This window comes from Phaseolus vulgaris, chromosome 3 (assembly GCF_051622355.1).
Source record: "Phaseolus vulgaris cultivar YP4 chromosome 3, ASM5162235v1, whole genome shotgun sequence".
NCBI lineage: Eukaryota > Viridiplantae > Streptophyta > Magnoliopsida > Fabales > Fabaceae > Phaseolus > Phaseolus vulgaris.
The window spans coordinates 8,051,749-8,072,573 of record NC_143500.1 but is presented as its reverse complement, the minus strand read 5'-3'; the positions used below and the strand labels follow the sequence as shown (position 1 = coordinate 8,072,573).

The 20,825-nt window shown below is 33.4% G+C and overlaps 1 protein-coding gene across 1 annotated transcript; it reads left to right on the top strand.

Moving 5' to 3' along the window:
• Nucleotides 1-12,054: 12,054 nt before the first annotated feature.
• On the top strand, nt 12,055-19,504 carry LOC137806440 (cullin-3A). The gene is made up of 2 exons (XM_068606562.2): nt 12,055-12,647; nt 17,211-19,504. The coding sequence occupies exons 1-2, from the start codon at nt 12,487-12,489 to the stop codon at nt 19,246-19,248; spliced, it is 2,199 nt and encodes a 732-aa protein (XP_068462663.1). The 5' UTR covers nt 12,055-12,486; the 3' UTR covers nt 19,249-19,504.
• Nucleotides 19,505-20,825: the final 1,321 nt, after the last annotated feature.

The following is a 20,825-nucleotide window of genomic DNA, read 5'->3' as shown; positions in this document are numbered from 1 at the left end:
AGGTTGAGCTGAGTCAGAGTTAAGTCAAGTCAACATGAGCCTAAGTTGAGTCAAGTAAGCCTAGACGAACTAAGCAAGTTTGAGTCAAGGTTGGGTTGAGTCGACTTTGGTCCAAGTCGAGTCGAGTTAGGGTAATTCCACATTCAGTAGAGTCGGGATGAGTCTATATTCATACAAGTCAGGGCGGGTGCACATTCATACGAGTCAAGTTGACCCACATTCAACCAAGTTAGGTTAGACCTAGGTGGGTCCTAGTTCGATCAAGATCAGGTTAGCTCTAGCCCAATTAAGACCAATTCAAATTGAGCCTAGGTCGAGCCTAGTCGGTCTAGGCCCACTGATTAAGCAGAGTCGGCCCAGGCTTGGTCGAGCTAGGTTGGCCTAAGCCCGTCGAGTCGAGTTGGTTTGGGCCCAAGGTGAGTTGAGTTGACCTAAGTCCAAGTCAAGCCAATTTGATATGAGATTATGTTCAATTGAGTTGAACAAGTTTGGTCAAGTCCAGTTCGGGTCAGGTATAGGTCAGATTGGGCAAAGATGAGACCAAGACAAATTGAGTCAGGTTTAGCCAAATCAAGTTGAACTTGTGTTAGACCAAGACATCAGGCAGGACCATGTCAAACTAAGTTGATACGTAAGGTTGAGTTGAGTCTGCACGAGTTAGGATCAAGTTGAATGAATCCAAACTTAGGTCGACTTAAATTATAAAGACCAAAAATATAAATATGAAAATATAAAGAATTTTAAAATTCTTATTTTTTTTAAGTAAAATTTAAAATTATTTATTTTTAAGTAATCCAATTACTCTAATAAAATTCTAGAATTTCAATCTCTTTCAAAATTCCTTAATCAAACAATAAATTTGATCATAAAACATCTCAAATTTTCTAAAAAAAAATGAATTATCCTTTTAAAATACCTTATCCAAACACAAGGTGAAGTTCTTACCCGACCAATATTTATAACACTTTTTAAGGTATTTATTTTTTAAAGGGTTAAAATCTTTTAATAAAATTTTCTATATATAATAATTCACTTCTAAATTAAGAGTTAATTTTTAAAAAAAATCGGACTGGTCATTCAAGTTTTGAATGATTCAACCAGATCACATTAATATTAATGAAATTGTTTAATGATTATAAATATAAAAATAATATTAAAAAATATAATATAATAATTTTAACGAACTAAAATTTAAAATAAAACATAAATTTACAGGGTTTTAATATTTAAAATACATATAACAGTTTAAATAAAATACAAGATAAATAAATCATATGGTGTGTGCTTATAAAATTTCAAATATATTAATTACGTCTCTGAAAAAGTTTCATATTATTTTTGTTCTTCTAAAGTTGAAAAATTGTTTAGGTCTTTGTTAGTAACATGAATAGAGAAGAGTAATGTGAATGACAGTTTTAACACGTGAATTATGCAATTAATCGATTTTTAGTTTTATACATAATTAATATTATGTTAAGACTATCACTCATGCAAGCTTTTCATAAAATATACTCAAAAGCTTTAGAGAAGCCTACAAAATATATTTAAATTTGAGTGAAAAATAATATAAATTTTTGCGTAACATATTTAATATTTTAGGATATTTACATACATAAAAACCTATTTTACTGTAAAATGTTTATTGTACTTAAATAAAAATGTCAATAATGTACATGAAACTATTGATAATAAGAATTTCATAAAATAAAAAAATATAATGACTAACATTTAAATTTATTTAAAAATAAATATAATTGTGATTTATTAGTTTTTTTAACCCATTTTTTACTGGTTTGACACCAGTTCATTTCCGGTTTTGGACAACAATCTAATTGAATAAGGTAACGGTTCTGATTCAGATATTATTATAATATATTATATATATATATATATATATATATATATATATGTGTGTGTTTTTTTTTCTGAATTGTCACGTAAAATTTGTTTTTATTTTTAGTTTAAATTTTTGACATTATGAATATTTATACTTAAAAAAATTATTAGAATGAGTTTTTGTTAATTTTTTTTTATGTGACAAACACATTTCCAATATTAACTAAGAGATTAAGATATTTTATGTAACTCATTGATGTTATAATATTATAATATAATTCACAATATGTTGATGTTATAATATTATAATATAATTCACAAACTGAAAATTCTTTTGTTATATTAAAAATCACTAGTAAAAAGTCACTCCAATAATTTTCTCAGTCAAATTCTTTTTTGGTTTAATTATTTATTTATCTTTCATAAATTTTTTTATTCTTTATACTTCAAAATATTTATTTTTAAACTGATATATATGTATGTATATCTTTTTTAAAAATAACCTTACATGTTAAAGGGTTGATGTATCCAAGGATATTTATGTTATTACACTAAATTTGTATTTCAAAACCTTTGAGAGGGTATTGAAGGAAGGAACAACTTGCGGAACTAAAAAAGGGAAAAAGGCAATGGAAAACTGAGAAGAAAGGTTGGTGGGGAACGATTGAACAAGGAAGGATTAAAATAATTGTGTGAGGATTGAAGGAAGGAGAAAGACGTGAATGTGAAGGAAAAATTGTTAAGAACTGAAGGGAAGGAAGGGAAGGCAAGGGGAAATGTGCAAACCTACAATACTCAAAGGGAATTCTTTCAGGTTATTGTCAATGGAAAAGGTAAGCTTTAAGGTTTTTGATGAGAAAGTTTAGTTATTGTATCAAGAATGTACCTTTATGACAATGAATTTGTAGGAGAGGTTGTGTTTGGATTAACAAATTTGTGGAGATTTAAAGGCACAAAGAAATTTGAGATGAAAGTCATGTTAGCAATGTTATTTTTTATTTTTGTATCGAAAATGAACTGTGTATGGTGCATGGAACGTGGGTACGTGTGCTTTTTGCAGAGATTCCATGCAGAGTGACCATTTGTTGTTTCATGTTGGTGAGGTTGAGCTATATTGTGGTGTAGAAAGGCGTTGTCGTTGTTTGTGGGAACCATTGGAAGGTGCATGAAGGTGTAAGAAGTGAAGTCATTTCAAGACCTCCATAACATATACAAAGGAAGCACAATTTGTCTTTCACATAATCGATTACAGACTACAATTTGATGCATAATTGATTATGCTTGAAAAACAACTACACACATAATCAATTATGTGTATAAAAAGTAGAGATAATAGATTATGTTTGAATTACAACCACTCACATAATCGATTATGTGTATAAAAAGCTAGGGATAATCGATTATCACACTTTGGTGATCAGTTATGTTTGGTGGTGTAGTTAGTATCATATGGTGGTATGTTTAGTTGATATTAGGGTGTGATTAGTAGCTATAGGTGGTGTGGTTAGTAACTAATAGAGTGTGGTTAGTAGCTGTTGGGGTTTGCTTACAATTAATAATATTATTTAAATTTAATACAAATTAATTAATAGTTATATTTTATAAAATTATGAATATTCAATTTATTTATTTGAAATTCACTATTTAAATTGTATACATTGATAATTTCTCACCTAAAAATTTTTACAATTATGAAAAGTTCAAATTTTATTTTTATGAAAACACAACTATTTTATCTTAAATTTTTATTTTCTCACAAATTGACATATCTGGATTTTGTTCTAAATTCAGTTCCAACACACTTTTGAAAACAATGTTTTAATTACAAATAATTAAAATTCACCCAAGTAAATAAATCATTTTTTAAAATTATGTTTATATGAATATGATTTTGTGTATTATTTTTGTGACAACTTTTCATGTTCCAACAATGTTAACTAATCCATATTTTTTCCAAAAATATTAATCCAATGAAGTCAGAAATAATTTAGAAAATTTTAATTAACTCAAATATACACAAAAATCTCTCATATTTCATTATTTATAAAATTTTAATTACAAGAATAAATTTGTAAACTTACATTGAACACATTTAAAAAAAAACTAAAAATCCTTCCACAACTCACATCACTCACAAACTTCAATAAACTTTCTTCACAAATCCACTCTAACATACCTCAATCCAAACACATTCACTTTCTTCACACTTTCCTCTCAAATCCTCACACATCCACTCCCTCAAATCCTCACAAATTCTCTCCCCAATCCAAACACAACCTTAGGGTTGGGTCGAAGCATGACAAGGGTGTTTGTCGTATCGTGAGATGATAGTTTGTCCGTTGATGAATATCCTTCGTGTACATGTTATGATGTTAGACAGTTCAGTACCTGCTAGACAATCTAACACTCAATAAGTCAGATGGAAAGGCAGATTTCTCTCGTTGACAGGGAGAGTGTGTCTTATTAAGTCCGTGCTTTCTGCCATTCCGTTGTTTTATTTATCCATGTACAAACTGCCTGTTGCTGTGTTAAAGGAGTTTGAAAAGGTACAGAGAAGGTTTTTGTGGGGATGGGGAGATGAAGGAAGGAAAGTAGCGTGGGTCTCGTGGAGAAAGGTGTGCGAGCCTAGAGAAGCTGGTGGTCTTGGAATTTTGAATTTAAGGTTTTTCAGTGTAGCACTACTGGGAAAGTGGATTTGGCGTCTGGAGACTGAGAAGGATGGTCTGTGGAAAGAAATTCTTGAATCTAAATATGGAGGCTGGAGAAATTTTGCAAGAATAAAGGAGTAATGCTAAGGATTTCAGCTGGTGGAGAGACTTGAAGGGGGTTTGGGGGATGGAGGATTGGGGTAAATCCTTTGAGAATTGTTGCGAGTGGAGAGTGGGAGACGGGAAGGATATTTAGTTTTGAAAAGATGTTTGGGTGGGCAACGAAGATTTGAAAAGTAAATTCCCAAGATTGTTCTCTTTGTGTGGTAATAAAGAAGGTAGTTTACAGTCTTGTGGGGAGTGGGTTAATGATGATAGATGGGAGTGGAAGTTAATTTGGAGGAGAGGTCTGTTTGATCGGGAAATATGCCAGGAAGTCCAGCTGTTACAAGAAGTGCATGGAAAGACCCCTATCTTGAATTCTGCAGATAATCGAGTTTGGAAGGCTGGTAAGGATAATAGTTTCTCAGTAAAATCTGCCTATGATCTTTTAAGAGGCCCTGTTGAGGGAAAAAGTGTGTTTGTCTTCCTTTGGAAGACTACTGCTTTGCCCTCAGCACAAATTATCGCTTGGAGGGTGTTGATTAATTCGATTGCCACAAAAGCTAACTTTGGAGAGGCGTGGGGTTTTGGTGGATACCAATCTATGTAGTTTTTGCAAAATGAGTGTGGAGTCGACAAAACACATGTTTTTTGATTGCAGGATTGCTTGGTTAGTCTGGAATCAGCGCTATACATGTCCAGGTTAATGTAGTTTGGAATTGTGTTTGGATCGCTGTAGTTAGTGAAGTATGGAAGCACAGGAATAAACATATTTTCCAAGGAGGGGTGATCGATCATTCGGAAGTGTTCACTTTGGCACAATTAAAGGCTAGGTCTTGGGTAACTTCTAAAACTCTTTCTGCTAGTTTTACTTACTCTGAGTGGTGCATTGATCCTAAGACTTTATGTTTTCAATAAAGTGAGCTTTTATAAGAGTTACTCCTTCGGTTGGGTTGTTTGTTGTTCTAAGCTTCTGTTGTTCTTTTTGCCCCTTGTTGTGGTTGCAAAGAGATTGTATTGGGTTTGATTTTGAGTTTGTACGGGTTAAATTTGAATTTGTACGGGTTAGTTTTGAATTGGTACGGGTTAGTATTGAAAGTGAACGGGCTGTACGGGTTTTTAGTGGTAGATTTGTTTGTCTCTCTATTTGTTGGTTTGGGAGACCAGAGAAATTGTCTCATATTTTTTAGGTATGTATAAGGGTTGAACCACCCTTAAGTGGTTCCTGTTATTCAATCCTTTTTGCTGATAAAAATAAAAATAAAAATCTAACACTCAATAAATAGTCTTGTTATAAGAGAGTTTATGAATTTTGATGATAACAGACACTATATGAATTGTTAAAGGATTTAAGAAAACTCATTTATGTGTAGAATAAAATGAAAACACTTCAGGCGATCTATTTATATTAAAATCTATCAGACAATCATGCAGTGTTAAAGTATTAGACAATTTTACTATGCTTAGACTAGCTAGACAGTCTACATTATCAATATGATAAATGATCTCATTGGAGTAAACATGTTAGATGATCTAAGAGTAGAAGGTTACACTAGGAGGTCTCTACGGAAAAAAACATGGTCATACAATTTCAAAGCACAAGGAAAGTCAAACGAAACAGTGTTGACGAACATGTTAGACGATCACTAGAACTTATACTTGATAGACAATCACTTAATCTTCTACACATTAGATTGTCTAATGTATCAGGGAGTGTTTAAACTTGATTTTTATGGTCTTAGAACATTTTCTGACATTGATTTAATATTTTCAAACCTTATTTGGTGATATTAATTCATATAAATATATTTTTTTCAAATAAGATAATTGATTTATTAAGTTTGGAAAGTTTTGTGTATTTCAAACGCATAACAAAGCATCCAAAAGCTTCAAATATTAATTTCTTAATGATCTTTGAATGAAATACAATTTCGATAATGATTATAAAGAGTTTCGAGTAGTGCTATCCCTTAAAGGTTAAGATTAATACAGTCTTATAAGTTTTCAAGTGAACAATACTTAAAGTGGAAAGTTTTTGAAAAATAAAGGCACATTTAATGACTGTATCAAAGATTTTTTTGAAAAATATATTGAGGAAATATATCTAGGATAAAGTTTGAATATTTCTTAACGTTTAAATCTTATATAGACTTAGAAAGTTTTTGAAAATACATTTACAGTAGAAAATTTTAGAGTGGAAGATTTAGATAATTCAGAAAATAAAAGATTATGTTTCAGTGATACCCATACATTTATATGATGATTATTATTGTCTCTCATATTTAAAATATTTCCAGAAAATGTTTAAGAAACTTGAAGACATGTATGAAATTCAAATCAGAAGTTTTCTTTTAAGCATCTAGTCGTAAAGAGATGATGCTACAATACAAGATTTGCATGAATGGTGATTAAGGCAATATCACACTGCTACAAACAAATAGATATACAAAGAGAAAAAGGATTCAAAGTTCAACGAGTGATCATAACATTCCTTTTCGAGTGTCTAGTATGAAGATAATGATGAACAATGCAATTTTAAGTACAAATGTGATAAAACTTCAACCATTAAGATTTCCACAAATGAAGAAACATTTTAATGGATTAAATATGTAATTAAGACACACAAATTGTATCAAAGGAAAATTTTCCTATTAAAATGTCTATTGCACAAAGAAAGGGAAGCAATGCAGATCTCAACAGATATTTGAGTCCAGAGGAATAAAGGCTTCAATGTACACATTTGAGCAAAGAAGGAAACAATTAAAATAGTCTCACGTTCAAGACGCGCAAGAAATGAATAATAGCAGAAGTTTTCATTCTAAGCGTCTAATGAATACTTGAAGAAATGGAGTTTATAAAGCTTCAATGTCACATTCTAAAAGCTATATAAAGACCTCGAGGACGAAGATGAAACACATAAAAATGCTATACAAGATTACGAAGTGAAATATAAAGTTATATGTGTGAAAATATAGTCGTGTTTGTACAAATTGTATGAGCTATAGTAGAGTATGTAGTGAGTTGGGTAATGTGTCAAATGTTATAAATAATTCATTTTGCGAAGTATACCACGTGAGCTTTCATTATTCTCTCTTTTGAAAGTGTTTTCTCATATCTTTGAGAGGTCTTGATATTAGGGGGAGATTAGGATTGTTTACTTGGAGAGGTTTATACTCGTTTCTAGAGAGGTGTTAAAACTCGATGTACATGAAAAGATTTAAGAATACTTATCCTGGAGAGGTGTTAAAACTCTAATTAATGAAAAGCTCTTAAGCGATTTTCTTAAAGGGACTGGATGTAGCCTAAGTGATAGGGTGAACTTGTATACATTTTTTTCCTACTTCTCGCTTTCCTTTCCTTATTAGACATTGTGTTTGCTTTATTTTTTAGGTATGCAAATTGAGTTCAAGTTCCATTTAACTCTCTTTCTGGAGTCAATTGTCCCTACAATTGTACCTGAAGAAGTGTAAGAATACTTGTCCTGGAGAAAAACTCTCAGTTATAAGTTCAAATTCTTTTCATAAATAATTTTTGATCGTTGACCTAGATTGAGTTTCAGTCAAACCATGTTAAATTTTCTGTGTAATTCTTCATTTACTATGTTCTTGTTTACCTTTTCTATTCTTGCGATTTCTCTATTATCGTCTTGTGTTTATGTGTCTTAGATGATTTAGTGAATATAAGGTTCATCTCGATATTGTTCGCCATTTTTAAAGTGTGTTATTCTTGAAGTAATTAAAGAAGTAAAATTGGACATTAACTAACTTTTTGGTGTGTAAGGATGCAACATAAGTTATTAAACCTTTAACATTTTTATTCTTGTTTACTTTTCCAAATTCAAGAGAGACTTCTCCATTTTTATTTATTTTTGCATGTACCCTATTTGCAGCATTTTGACTGTAAAGGAAGTTGTTATTGGTACTTGTATAAATTGACAACGGTAAAATTATTTCAAATGAACCAATTTAATTATAGGAGCTTTCTTTAACGATAGAATGATTTCATTATTTGGTCATAAAACTTGTAAATGAGTTATTCTATTTTATTTATTTTATTTTTAATATGTGTTTATTATTTTTCAATGTTTGGATTTAGAAAAATATACATATAATATAATTAAAAGATAGAAATATAATATTGACGATAATTTTTGAAACCATTAGTAAGTTATGAGTTTGGAGAGTTACCTAAAATTGCCATATACTTGCTTACTACATAGGCTTTCCCAAGTGAAAGAACAAAGAAAACGTCTTTTTCACCCTTATAAATATTAAAATTTCCATTTTGCTTTTTGTTTAAAGAGTTTTTAATATTATACAATTTGAAAACCTTTCGGATGGTGTAATCTATAAATTTAAAAAAGTATATAATATTACCCAACCTAAAACATTAATTTGGAAGTCAATTTTAATTTTTGAAATTATAATTCAAAAGTCAATATTGTATTTTGATTATACAATCTCGAAATTCTCATGAAAAAAAAATAATTTTTAGATTGTACAATTCATAATAAATTTTATTGCACAACCTATAAGTTATATTTTTCTTAAAAAAAACTTTTAGATTATGTAATTTAGAGCAAATTACTAAAGTAGAATCTAAAATGTTTTTTTCTATGAGTCTACAAAATAGTGGTGGCCAACAACAAATGGGTGGTTGTGTCAAGGGGTAACGATGATAAGAGATGACAACAAAGGAGTAGTTTTATCTTTTACACACCCCAAACAAGTAGAGTCGTCAATTCGATCCATGGTCCATGGGCCAACCTTAACACACTCCTAAAATAAGCTCTCTTTTATTGGTCCACCGAATGAGTGGGTTGAAAAAGCCTCAAGTCCCCAACCTCCACAAAAAGTGGGTTAGGGTTAGGGCCAAAGTGGGTATAACATGCTACAAAAATTTAATTAACTTTTAAATATTTTTATAATTGCACGAGTCCTTAAAATATTCTAAATTAAAAATTGATCCCTAAATATTTTACATTAAATAGAAATTAGTCCTTAATTAATTTTTACTATTTGCATCTTAATTGGAAGGTTAAAGCTCAACCTAACTTGTTCGACTAGGTTGACCCAACCCAACTTGAGTTTGGTCTGTCTCGATATTGTCCGCCATGGATTTGACTTGGAAGACCCTATCTTAGCCTAAATTAACCTGACCTAATCTAAACTTGGGTTGACATGGGCTTCATTTGACTTAGCTCGGAGTGGGACCTACTCAATTTCGCTTAATGTTGTTGGCTCATTTGGCAGAATATGGTCCGACTTGGCTAGGCCTAATGAGGACTCAACTCTACTTGACTCGATGTAGACCCAACACGACTCGGCTCATCGTGGACACGACTTGGTACGCCATGGACCTAACTTGACCCAATGCGAGCTTGAATCGACTCAATTCAAGGTTTGAGAAGGCTCGAATCGACTCGACCCGATCTAGACTCTTGGTCTGACTCAACTCGGCCCAAGGTGACCTGACTAGGCCTAAGGTGGGCTGGACACAATTCGACTTAAGGTGGGTCCAACACTACTCGACCTAACATTTACACAACTCTACTCGACAAGACGATAATGGAATCCACTTGACCTATTATAGGCCCAACACAACTCGACTAAAAGTTGGCCCGACTCGACTCGATGAAAGACGAACTTGACTTAACTTAATGTGAATCCAATTCGACTCGATCTAAAATGAGTGTGACTCGATTCGACTTAGGTGAATCTAACTAAACTCAATCTAAGATGAACATCTAAGATGATTCCCTTGCATAAAATAATACCCTTTTTTTTTGGGGGGGTCATCCTTTATTCATAGAGTGTTTTGTCATAATAATATCACAACAAATTTAAATAATAACAATAATATATTTTATCTTCAGAATAATATCACAATAGATAAAATAATAACAAACATATCTTTTATCTTCATGCATCAATTCATGAGTTTATTAGGAATAAAAACTGAATAAAAACTCTTTATCAATCAATATTTCATTAGTTTTTCCTTATCTCCATGTAACTAAAAGATAAAGAACCATTTACTGCTAAAATGTAACAACCATTTTCCCAATTACCTCACATCGAGTTTCTATCTAATTAAGAGCATATTGATCATTTTATATATATATATATATATATATATATATAAATTTATTAAGAGAAGTTTAGAATCATTCTTTTTAAAACTCAAATTAGATGGTGTTCTCATTTGGGAGATGAGACCTAGAGAACTGTTGAAAGGCTTCATCTTCCTCCTTCCTGTCGGGCGGCCGATCTATGCTTTAGCTTCCTCTTCCAAACTTCTTGCTACTCCTTCCAATCTCAGCTGCTCGACCACTCAGTCTTCTAGTGAATCCCAAATGGGGGGTATCTGCAGAAGGTACTCCGACGTTCAAGTCAGCAAAGAGGGTTCGACTCTTAGTTGTCAGAGCACAATAATAAATGACGTACCTGCTTTCTTGGAATGTGCGCTATTTATATTATTTTACTGAGCCTACCTTGTTGGGCTGGATTAGTGAGGTGGATCGTGCTTAGAGGTGTATTACGTAGTTCCTAATGATGACTTAGCTTCACTGACCTTGATCGAGCGTAATTGAACTGAAGGTGTCGATCGACCCCACAAGCATAAGACGTTCAATCGGTTTGGTTGCAAGAGTCAAGACATGGTAGGCAAATTCTTCCTGCACCATATCAATTCTAACATACACCAGTCTGTAGTAGGAAATGACAAAAATGCCTATAAAAATAACGAAAATAACCTTTGATAAAAAGAGGATGTGGATAAAATTTACTTTCAAAACCTTTTTTCCAAAATATTCTATTGTGTTCTGGAATTTTTGTTCTGAAATGTCTTTTTTAGTTATGAATTATGTTTATTATTCCAGATTTTCAAATCCAGAACAAGAGTAATTTTTGGAAATTTCAAAAGATGATAAGATACATGTTAAAAGTGATATGGTGAAGGAAGAAATTGGCAACATGGTATTAACTGTTCGACTCGTAGTGGAGATAGAAACTTCATAAATTATACTTGTACGGTATAAGTTCTACATAGTAACTAAAGTTCTTTTTATAAAATATAAGTTATTATTATTTAAGTTTAACAAAATTTAACGTAAATAATTATAATGATGTAATTATATTTTAACGTGGATAAAATTTACTCTTTTATATATAAAGTTATTAATACCATAGTATTTACTAAGAATTATATTGGTATAATTTTTTCTTCCACATATATACAATTTTTAAATTATAGTTTATAAAAAAGTCTTAATTAAGAAATAATTTGGAAGGACTAAAAAATCTATTTATTAGTATTTTTCATTTATATTCATTCATATTTTATTTCAATTAACAGTAAATCAAACATCTTATTTTATCACGTAAAATGCATTTATTACGTTTTAGATGTCTGAAATCCTTTTCTAAATACGTCTAATAATTAAAAACATAAAATAGTGTGCAGTGTTCAACAATATCACAATTATTATTACAAGAGGGGCGCTGAAATAATTCAACTACGAAACGTGAAACTTCGAAACGAAACGATTCGTAGCCTTGAAACCAAACTTGAAGAAAAACAGAGAAGTCGCATCATCGTCATCCTCTCTTCTTTTGAGAAAGCAAAAAAGAAAAAGGAAAATTAATCGCAACCCATTCATCGTCTCCAAGTGTTTCAAATCAATTTTCATCGTTAACCCGATTCTCTAATTTCCCCGTTGATTTACCAGCGCGCCAAATTTCCTATGTAAAAACGAAATATGATTTAATCTTTCACGCAATCTCTGCGGTAATCACATCAATCTTGCATTTTTCTTTAACCTGGGGCGGTTTGGAATTTGGGTTCGAAGAAAGCTTTGATTTTGGGTTGTGGGTATTGAGATTGGAATTAGAAGCTGAAAATGAGTAATCAGAAGAAGAGAAATTTCCAGATAGAGGCGTTTAAGCACCGCGTGGTGATGGATCCCAAATACGCCGACAAGACGTGGAAGATTCTGGAACATGCGATTCACGAGATTTACAACCACAACGCTAGTGGTCTCAGTTTTGAAGAGCTTTACAGGTTCCCCCTTTTTCATTTTTCTTACGATTACTATTAATATTCGGTTCCTTAAAAAACCCTTGTTTACGCGTGATAAGCATCTGTTTGGTTATGCGCTATCAATTATGTAGTTGTCTTATCTTGATCTGAATAAGGTTTGGAGTTCATCTCGTGATTAAGATGTGCAATATGATATGGGGTAACAACTTGTAGGATTTCAGGTGTTTGGATTGTTCAAGTCGGGGAGTACGAAAACAAATCCTATTATGTTTTTTGGGTTTTCTAGCTTTTTTGCTTTTCATGGGGTTATTGAGTCTATGATGGAACTGTATATTTTATGGTAACTTAACTATGTCCCCGAGAAAGTTGATTTGCTGCACAATCTTTTGAAGTTGGGGATCAGCAGCTATATATGACTGGTGTTGCAATTCATCCTTTTATTTTGTGTCATGAAGCCATTACATAATTATCAATCTCTTGGTGTTGGCGATCAGCAGCTATATATGCCTCACTTTTCCATCACTGGTTTAAACACTGAATGCCTTAACAGCGAACAGGGAGACAGTTTTGGATTAGTTGCTCAATAATTTTTGGCTATGGTCCAGCAGCAGATGAAGAAACAGGTAGACAATTAGATACTTAGCCTCAGGTCTTGCGATTAATTTCAGGTGCTGGATATGGTGGGATTATAGGCTCTGCCTTCCTGAACAATGGAAGATCTATCCCCAGCTTGAAGTTATTCTTTCTGCGTTACAACAAGCTAGATTAGGAAGAGGTTTTGGTTAAATTGTCAAAATCTAAGAAGAATAGGGAAAAACTGTATGTGTTCTCCCGCTGGAGAATTCTAATAAAAATACAATTTCATTACCAGTTCGTCAAGCTGATATTCAGCCCACCAAATTAGCTAAACTGCCAGTCATACATTTACCACACAATAGATTACTCTAATTAAGTGAATAACATTGACAATTGCATATAATTTTCTTTTGTCGTTAATTTTGTTGACATCCTCCTCAAATTAATGTTGGTATATCTACAAGCATCAATTTGCCGAGTCGAAAATTGTGTTGCTGATGTGTCAATGTTTTAGGGAAGTAGTTTTTTATTTGAACTGATGTTGAGACATGTGGTAGATTGATGACTCTACAATTATATACTTCTCATCTAAAATGACAATCAACTTTTAATATGTTATGTCCATCCTTGGTAAATTGAATTAGTTGCAATATGTATAACACTAGTGTTGTCAGCATGCAATGTAATGAGTTGTGCTTGAGAGGTTCAAGCTGTATAATATGTCCACATAGTTGTCTTCAGAACATTGCTTCAGTGGATGACTTTGAAATTGTATCGTATTTCTTACATTTCACTTGAGATAAATAAAAAGAGAATATATTTTAAAGAACTTTTTTGATACAATTAGTTAGAGGGAAGAGTAAAAATGAATAGACATATCTAGAGTCCTAGGTACAGAGATAGTATTTAAGACCTATTCTAACTCTCCGACAGAAGTTGGACCATACAAATTGTATGTATCAAGCTTGGAACAAATAAATTCAATTTGAGGTCCTCTTAAAGATTGGATTAACAAATCTGCAAGTTGATTATTGGATACGACAAAATGGGTACAGATTTCCTTGGACAACAACTTTTCCCAAATAAAATGACAGTCAATATTTGTGGGTTTAGTCCTCTCTTGAACACTGGATTGGAAGCAATGGGAAGAGAAGCTTAGTTATCACAATACATCTTCATTTGCTGAATCTCATAGAAGTTTAGATCTTGAAGGAACTATTTTACCCATACAAGTTCACAAGTAAGAGATGCCATTGCGCTATATTCAGCTACGACAGTTGATTAGGCAACTACATCTTGTTTCTTGCTTTTCTAGGAAATAATATTTCCTCCAAGGAAAACACAATCCTTTAGTAAAGCGTGTGTCCATAGGGGATCCTATGCCCAATCAACATCACAATGCCCAAAGATTTGAGTATTTCATTTATCTTCATATAACAAACCTTGTCCTAGAGCTTGTTTTAGGTATCTTAGGATACAAATGATAGCATTCCAATGATCAATACAAGAAGCTTGCATGAACCGAATAACAACAACAACTGTGGAAAGGGGAGGTGACAATGGAAAATTGGATTAGTTATTTGGGTCATGCGTTGGTAGGTAATAAGGGGAGGTGACAATGGTTCAAGTGGATTCTGAATAGGATTTCGGTTGTTAGGAGCAAGAGGAACAAAGGGCTCCGCTAATGGTATAGGGAGGACATGTTGGACAAAATGAATATCTTGGATAGATGTAAGGACTTGTTGGACGAAATGAACATCCCCCTAAAATATTTAGACCCTTTTTCCTAGAAAGAGTTGCACATTTAGAACGATGTATTATGTATAAGTACTCAATAATTTGGGTTCCATAGATTGCCACAGTAAAGCACAAAGTTGAAAATTAGTTTTCTTCCACTTCAAGCTTGATTGGATGGTGCATTACTTCCATCTTTTTCAAGGTGATCGTAAAATTCTTGGCAAAAGAACCAAAGTTCAACTGAGGTAGACCAAGAGAGATAATTTCTCCAATTTAGCTTTTTAAGAAGTAGTGATTGGAGTTCCAGAGAAGGAGACAACATTTTTGTTGGAGGAGATTAGTAGAAAAGAATCAACTAATAAGAAACAAATAGTGAATCATTGATTTGACCTTCAACCAACCTGGTAATGGAGAACCAAAGGTTAAAGCAAGGATGTGGAGGTCCGACGAGTACTGCAGAGGAGGCGTGATGTCGTTTTGGTGAGAGGAAGGTGGTGCATGGACATTACACGCCTAGTAGTGGTGAACAAAAAACGTATGGTGGCGCGTGGAGCGGATTCAGCCTCCAGAACTGGTGGGGTTGGCCATTGCTTGGAGATACGCTCCAAATTCGGTGGTCGTCGGAGAAAACTATGACACAACGACTATGGTGGACTGTGGACGACAGTGCTGAGCGACGTAGACTTCCCAGGTAAAAACTGAGACCAACAGAGCGGGATTGACTTGCTCTAATACCAACTTGAGATAAACAAAAGGAGACAATATATTTTAGAGAGCTTGAATCTCCTCTCTTATGTTCTCTTAGAGTCCTAGGTATAGGTTTAGGTACAACTCATTGGTACAACACAACACTTTTTCAATAAAACCTATTTAAGACCTATTCTAACAATTTCCATGAAATAGGAGCATTTCCTCAAAACATGCACCAGCTAGTGGTAGATTTCCTTGGGCCTAGACAGCCAGCCCAATGAGCATCACTATATGCTTGGAGTTGGAAAAAATAAACCACACTTTGAGGTGCTAATGAGATATTTAATGATTTGCCGCACTGCTGAAAAATGAAACTGTTGTGGAGTTTGCATAAACTTAGTAATACTGTGTGCAACAAGAGAGATATATGGATCAGTGATAGTGACAAAGATAAGACTACCAACTTACTTTTGATGAGGTAATATCCAGGAAAAGCACATTCAACAAACTGTGCAATTAGCTTGGTGCGTTCATCAGGAGGAGGATGGACATAACACAGCCAAAGATACAGAGTGGAGTATTTAGGCTGGTAATCAGATAATTGAGTGAAGTGGGACTTATTACCTATTGACGGAGATGACAATTTGTTTGTAGGATGAACTGTAGTGGAAAGGGCTTAACACCATAATCATAAGATGTGTTCATTTTCAAGAAAATCATATTTTAGTGTGTCATGAAGTACATTTGAGTTGGATGTCCAAGACACTTATGTCACATTCTCTGGACAACTTTTCCATCTTTTCCCCCTTGAAGACAAGGTGAATGTTTTAGGGGAGAGAGAGTACCGATGGACGTTTGAGAGTCAACTTAGTGTATGTAAGGGAAGGGGGAAGTGTAAGGCTAGGATAGAGGAGCTAGTTAAAAATGTAACTAAGTCCTATAAATAATAGTTAGGAATTAGTTAGAAATGCAAGGAGTCAGTCAGAATTTTTTCGGACAGAATAGGGTTCTCTTGAATTCACTTTGCCTGTATTTCTGATTTCATTGATCAAGGGTACTGAACAACATTTGGGAGTGTTTGGCCCTAGATTTGTTCTTTCATTTCTTGTTTTTCCTCTCAAAACACTAGTTGAGTCTATCAAATAAGAAAACTGTCGTAGAGATTTATATTAATATTCATTGATACATAATATCTTGTTGAAGTTTATAGCCAAATTTCCTTTACTATCTCTCCATGATTACTCAACTTTGATGATACCAAATTGATAAATTATTTTTTGGCATAAATATAAAATTGTTATGTAAAATTTTCTTATAGACGAACACATTAAAAGGGAAAACCTTGACCTAACGGTAAGGTTGTTGCCTTGTGACCTAGAGGTTATTGGTCAAATCATGAAAATAGCCTCTTTGCTTTTGGAGGCAAGGCTGCCTACATCTGTGCTTCCTGGACCCCACCAGGTGGGAGTCTCATGCATTAGGATTACCTGCATGTACACATTAAAGGATCTTATGCTTACTTTTCTCGAATCAAGGGAAAATATGTTTCTAATTTTTCTCCTTCTATTTGTGTGGATTCAGAAATGCATACAATATGGTGCTTCACAAATTTGGTGAGAAGCTCTATTCAGGGCTGGTTGCAACCATGACTGGACATCTCAAAGATATAGCTCAATCTGTTGAAGCTGCCCAAGGAGGTTCTTTTCTGGAAGAGCTGAACAGGAAATGGAATGATCATAATAAAGCCTTACAAATGATTAGAGACATACTGATGTACATGGATAGGACCTACATTCCAAGCACCCAGAAAACTCCAGTTCATGAACTTGGGCTGAACCTGTGGAAAGAAAATGTCATTTATTCCAGCCAGATCAGGACTCGGCTATTGAATACACTTCTGGAATTAGTACATAGTGAACGCACCGTTGAAGTTATTGATCGAGGAATTATGCGAAATATTACAAAAATGCTAATGGATTTAGGCCCTTCTGTTTATGGGCAAGAATTTGAGACTCATTTTCTTCAAGTTTCAGCTGAGTTTTATCGGGTGGAATCCCAAAAATTCATTGAGTGTTGTGATTGTGGTGATTATCTGAAAAAAGCTGAGAGGCGTCTGAATGAGGAAATGGAAAGAGTGAGCCATTACTTGGATTCCAGGACAGAAAAGAAGATTACTAATGTGGTGGAGAAGGAGATGATTGAAAATCACATGCTAAGATTAATCCATATGGAGAATTCTGGTTTAGTGCATATGCTTTGTGATGATAAATATGAAGATTTAAGTAGAATGTATAACTTGTTCCGTCGTGTTACTGATGGTCTTTCAAAAATAAGAGAAGTGATGACTTCACATATGCGAGAGTCTGGTAAACAGCTTGTTACTGATCCTGAAAGATTGAAGGATCCAGTTGAGTATGTGCAAAGGCTCTTAGATGAGAAAGATAAATATGACAAGATCATAAACTTGGCATTTAACAATGACAAGTCTTTCCAGAATGCTTTGAATTCCTCTTTTGAATATTTCATCAACTTGAATCCTCGCTCTCCAGAGTTTATTTCACTATTTGTAGATGATAAACTCCGGAAAGGTCTAAAAGGGGTTAGTGAGGATGATGTAGAAGTTACTCTTGACAAGGTGATGATGCTATTCCGATACCTCCAAGAAAAAGATGTTTTTGAGAAGTATTACAAACAGCATTTGGCTAAACGTCTTTTGTCTGGAAAAACCGTTTCTGATGATGCAGAGAGAAGTCTCATAGTTAAGCTCAAGACAGAGTGTGGCTACCAATTTACATCTAAATTAGAGGGAATGTTTACAGACATGAAAACCTCTCAGGACACGATGCAGGGCTTTTATGGCTGCCACCCTGAGCTAAGTGATGGCCCTACGCTCACTGTTCAGGTTCTTACAACAGGGTCTTGGCCGACTCAGTCTAGCGTCACGTGCAACCTGCCAGCAGAAATGTCGGCACTGTGCGAGAAGTTTCGGTCATTTTACCTTGGCACCCATACTGGCAGGAGGTTGTCCTGGCAAACTAATATGGGCACAGCAGACTTAAAAGCAACCTTTGGGAAGGGCCAGAAACATGAGTTAAATGTTTCTACATATCAAATGTGTGTTCTCATGCTGTTCAATAATGCTGATAGACTCAGCTACAAGGAGATTGAGCAAGCAACTGAGATTCCTGCTTCAGATCTTAAGAGATGCCTGCAATCATTGGCTTTAGTCAAGGGAAGAAATGTTCTTAGAAAGGAACCGATGGGTAAAGAAATTGTTGAGGATGATGCTTTCTTTGTTAATGATAAGTTCAGCAGCAAACTGTACAAGGTAAAAATAGGAACTGTAGCTGCACAAAAGGAATCCGAACCAGAGAAACAGGAAACCCGACAGAGAGTGGAGGAAGACAGGAAGCCCCAGATTGAAGCAGCAATAGTGAGGATCATGAAATCCAGGAAGCAACTGGATCATAACAATCTTATAGCTGAGGTCACGAAGCAGTTGCAATCACGTTTTCTAGCAAATCCAACAGAGGTAAAGAAACGGATTGAGTCTCTCATTGAGAGGGACTTTTTGGAGAGGGATGATAGTGACAGAAGATTGTACCGATATCTTGCCTAGAATTGGAAAACTTGTTTCAGTGATCACAATGTACCTTATGGACCAGGTGATAAATCACCTTTAAATAGCTCCATTGATTTTATTGTACATTAATTTGTTTTCTAATTCTTTGTGATGTTTCATCTTTTTTATCTGTATGACTCTATTCCCAAGCAAATGTTTGTAAGAGGTCAATTGGAGGAAGTCTTATGTACTTTATCCTGATAACATTGTTTGTTCGCAGCTGGGAGGTAATAGCAAAATTCTTGAATTCAAATGGAGTACATTATAACTTTTGTTTCACTAAAATTGAGATGGAGTGACATCAATTCAGTTTTCTTAACACCAAGATTCTTCTTTCATTTTTTCCTTATGCAATGTTTTCTTCCAAATGATAAAAAGATATATTATTTCAGATACTGTAACGGATTTTGATGCGACTTTACATGATTGAGTGTCATGTTTAAGTAGTTAGATTTCTAAACAAATTTGCGTCCTTTCAGAATATTACGTTACGCCAAGTTATTCTTCTTCAATGCTGTTAAGGTAATTTGTAGCCATACGCCTTGCAGCTGCGTCCATGTTAGAGAAAGATACGGGTCAAAAAATCAGTTTTTCTCATGTCATGCTTCATTAATTGTTTATCTGCTACTAAATCAAGAAAAAGATTAATAAATAAACAAATAAAAGGAGATGAGAGTTGTGTTAATAATACGTTTTATATTATTGGTTAAATTTTTTAAAAATATTATAAAAAAACGAGTGAGGTTTATTTTTGAGACCAAGTTATAAGAGTATTCAAAGGAGTGTTATAAATAGTGTAATATTGGAGATGTAGATGAAGGATGAAGAAGTAGTTTAGCTCTTGAGCCTTTGGTATGAATTATAACTTATTAACTCAGAATAAACAGACAACACTAGGTTCTTTGTCTGCTCTTATTGCAAAATCTTATAAACTGTCTAGTTAGCGTTTAGTTTTTGAACAAAAACTAAGTTTTCCCTTATTGTGGTATAGGATTAACCTGGTTGGAATCCCTCCCTAAAGATACATCTCATACCATTGCTCATATTTTCCTTAAATAAATTATAAATAAATTAAAACTAGAGGGAAATAAATAAATTAAAATTGAAATGAAAAATGAAGTAGGATGTAAAACAAAGTGAAAAATGGACCCTTTATAGATAATCATCTATTAGACTATCTATCAACACATAAAATGTAAAGAATTAAAAAATAAATGACAAAATGTAAAAAATTTGAAAACAAACATGAATATAAATTAAAAATGTCAATTGAACGTGCAAAAGAAACTAAGTATAATTGTTAGATCATCTAGAACAATTGCTTGCTAGACGGTTTGATGTTTATACCTAGCGAAAGCGGAAGAGAAAGAAAAACGTCTAAAAGTAAATTATAGAAAAGTAAATAACTGAAACTTAAATTGCAAGAATTGTAAATGGTTGAAAAGTAAATTGTAGGAAACATAAATGACTGAAAATTAAAATATATAAATTGTAAAGCGCAAGAACTTAAGTTTGTAGAAAACTTAAAATAGAACATGATTGACATTGCAAATTGCAGTTTAATTAATATGAAT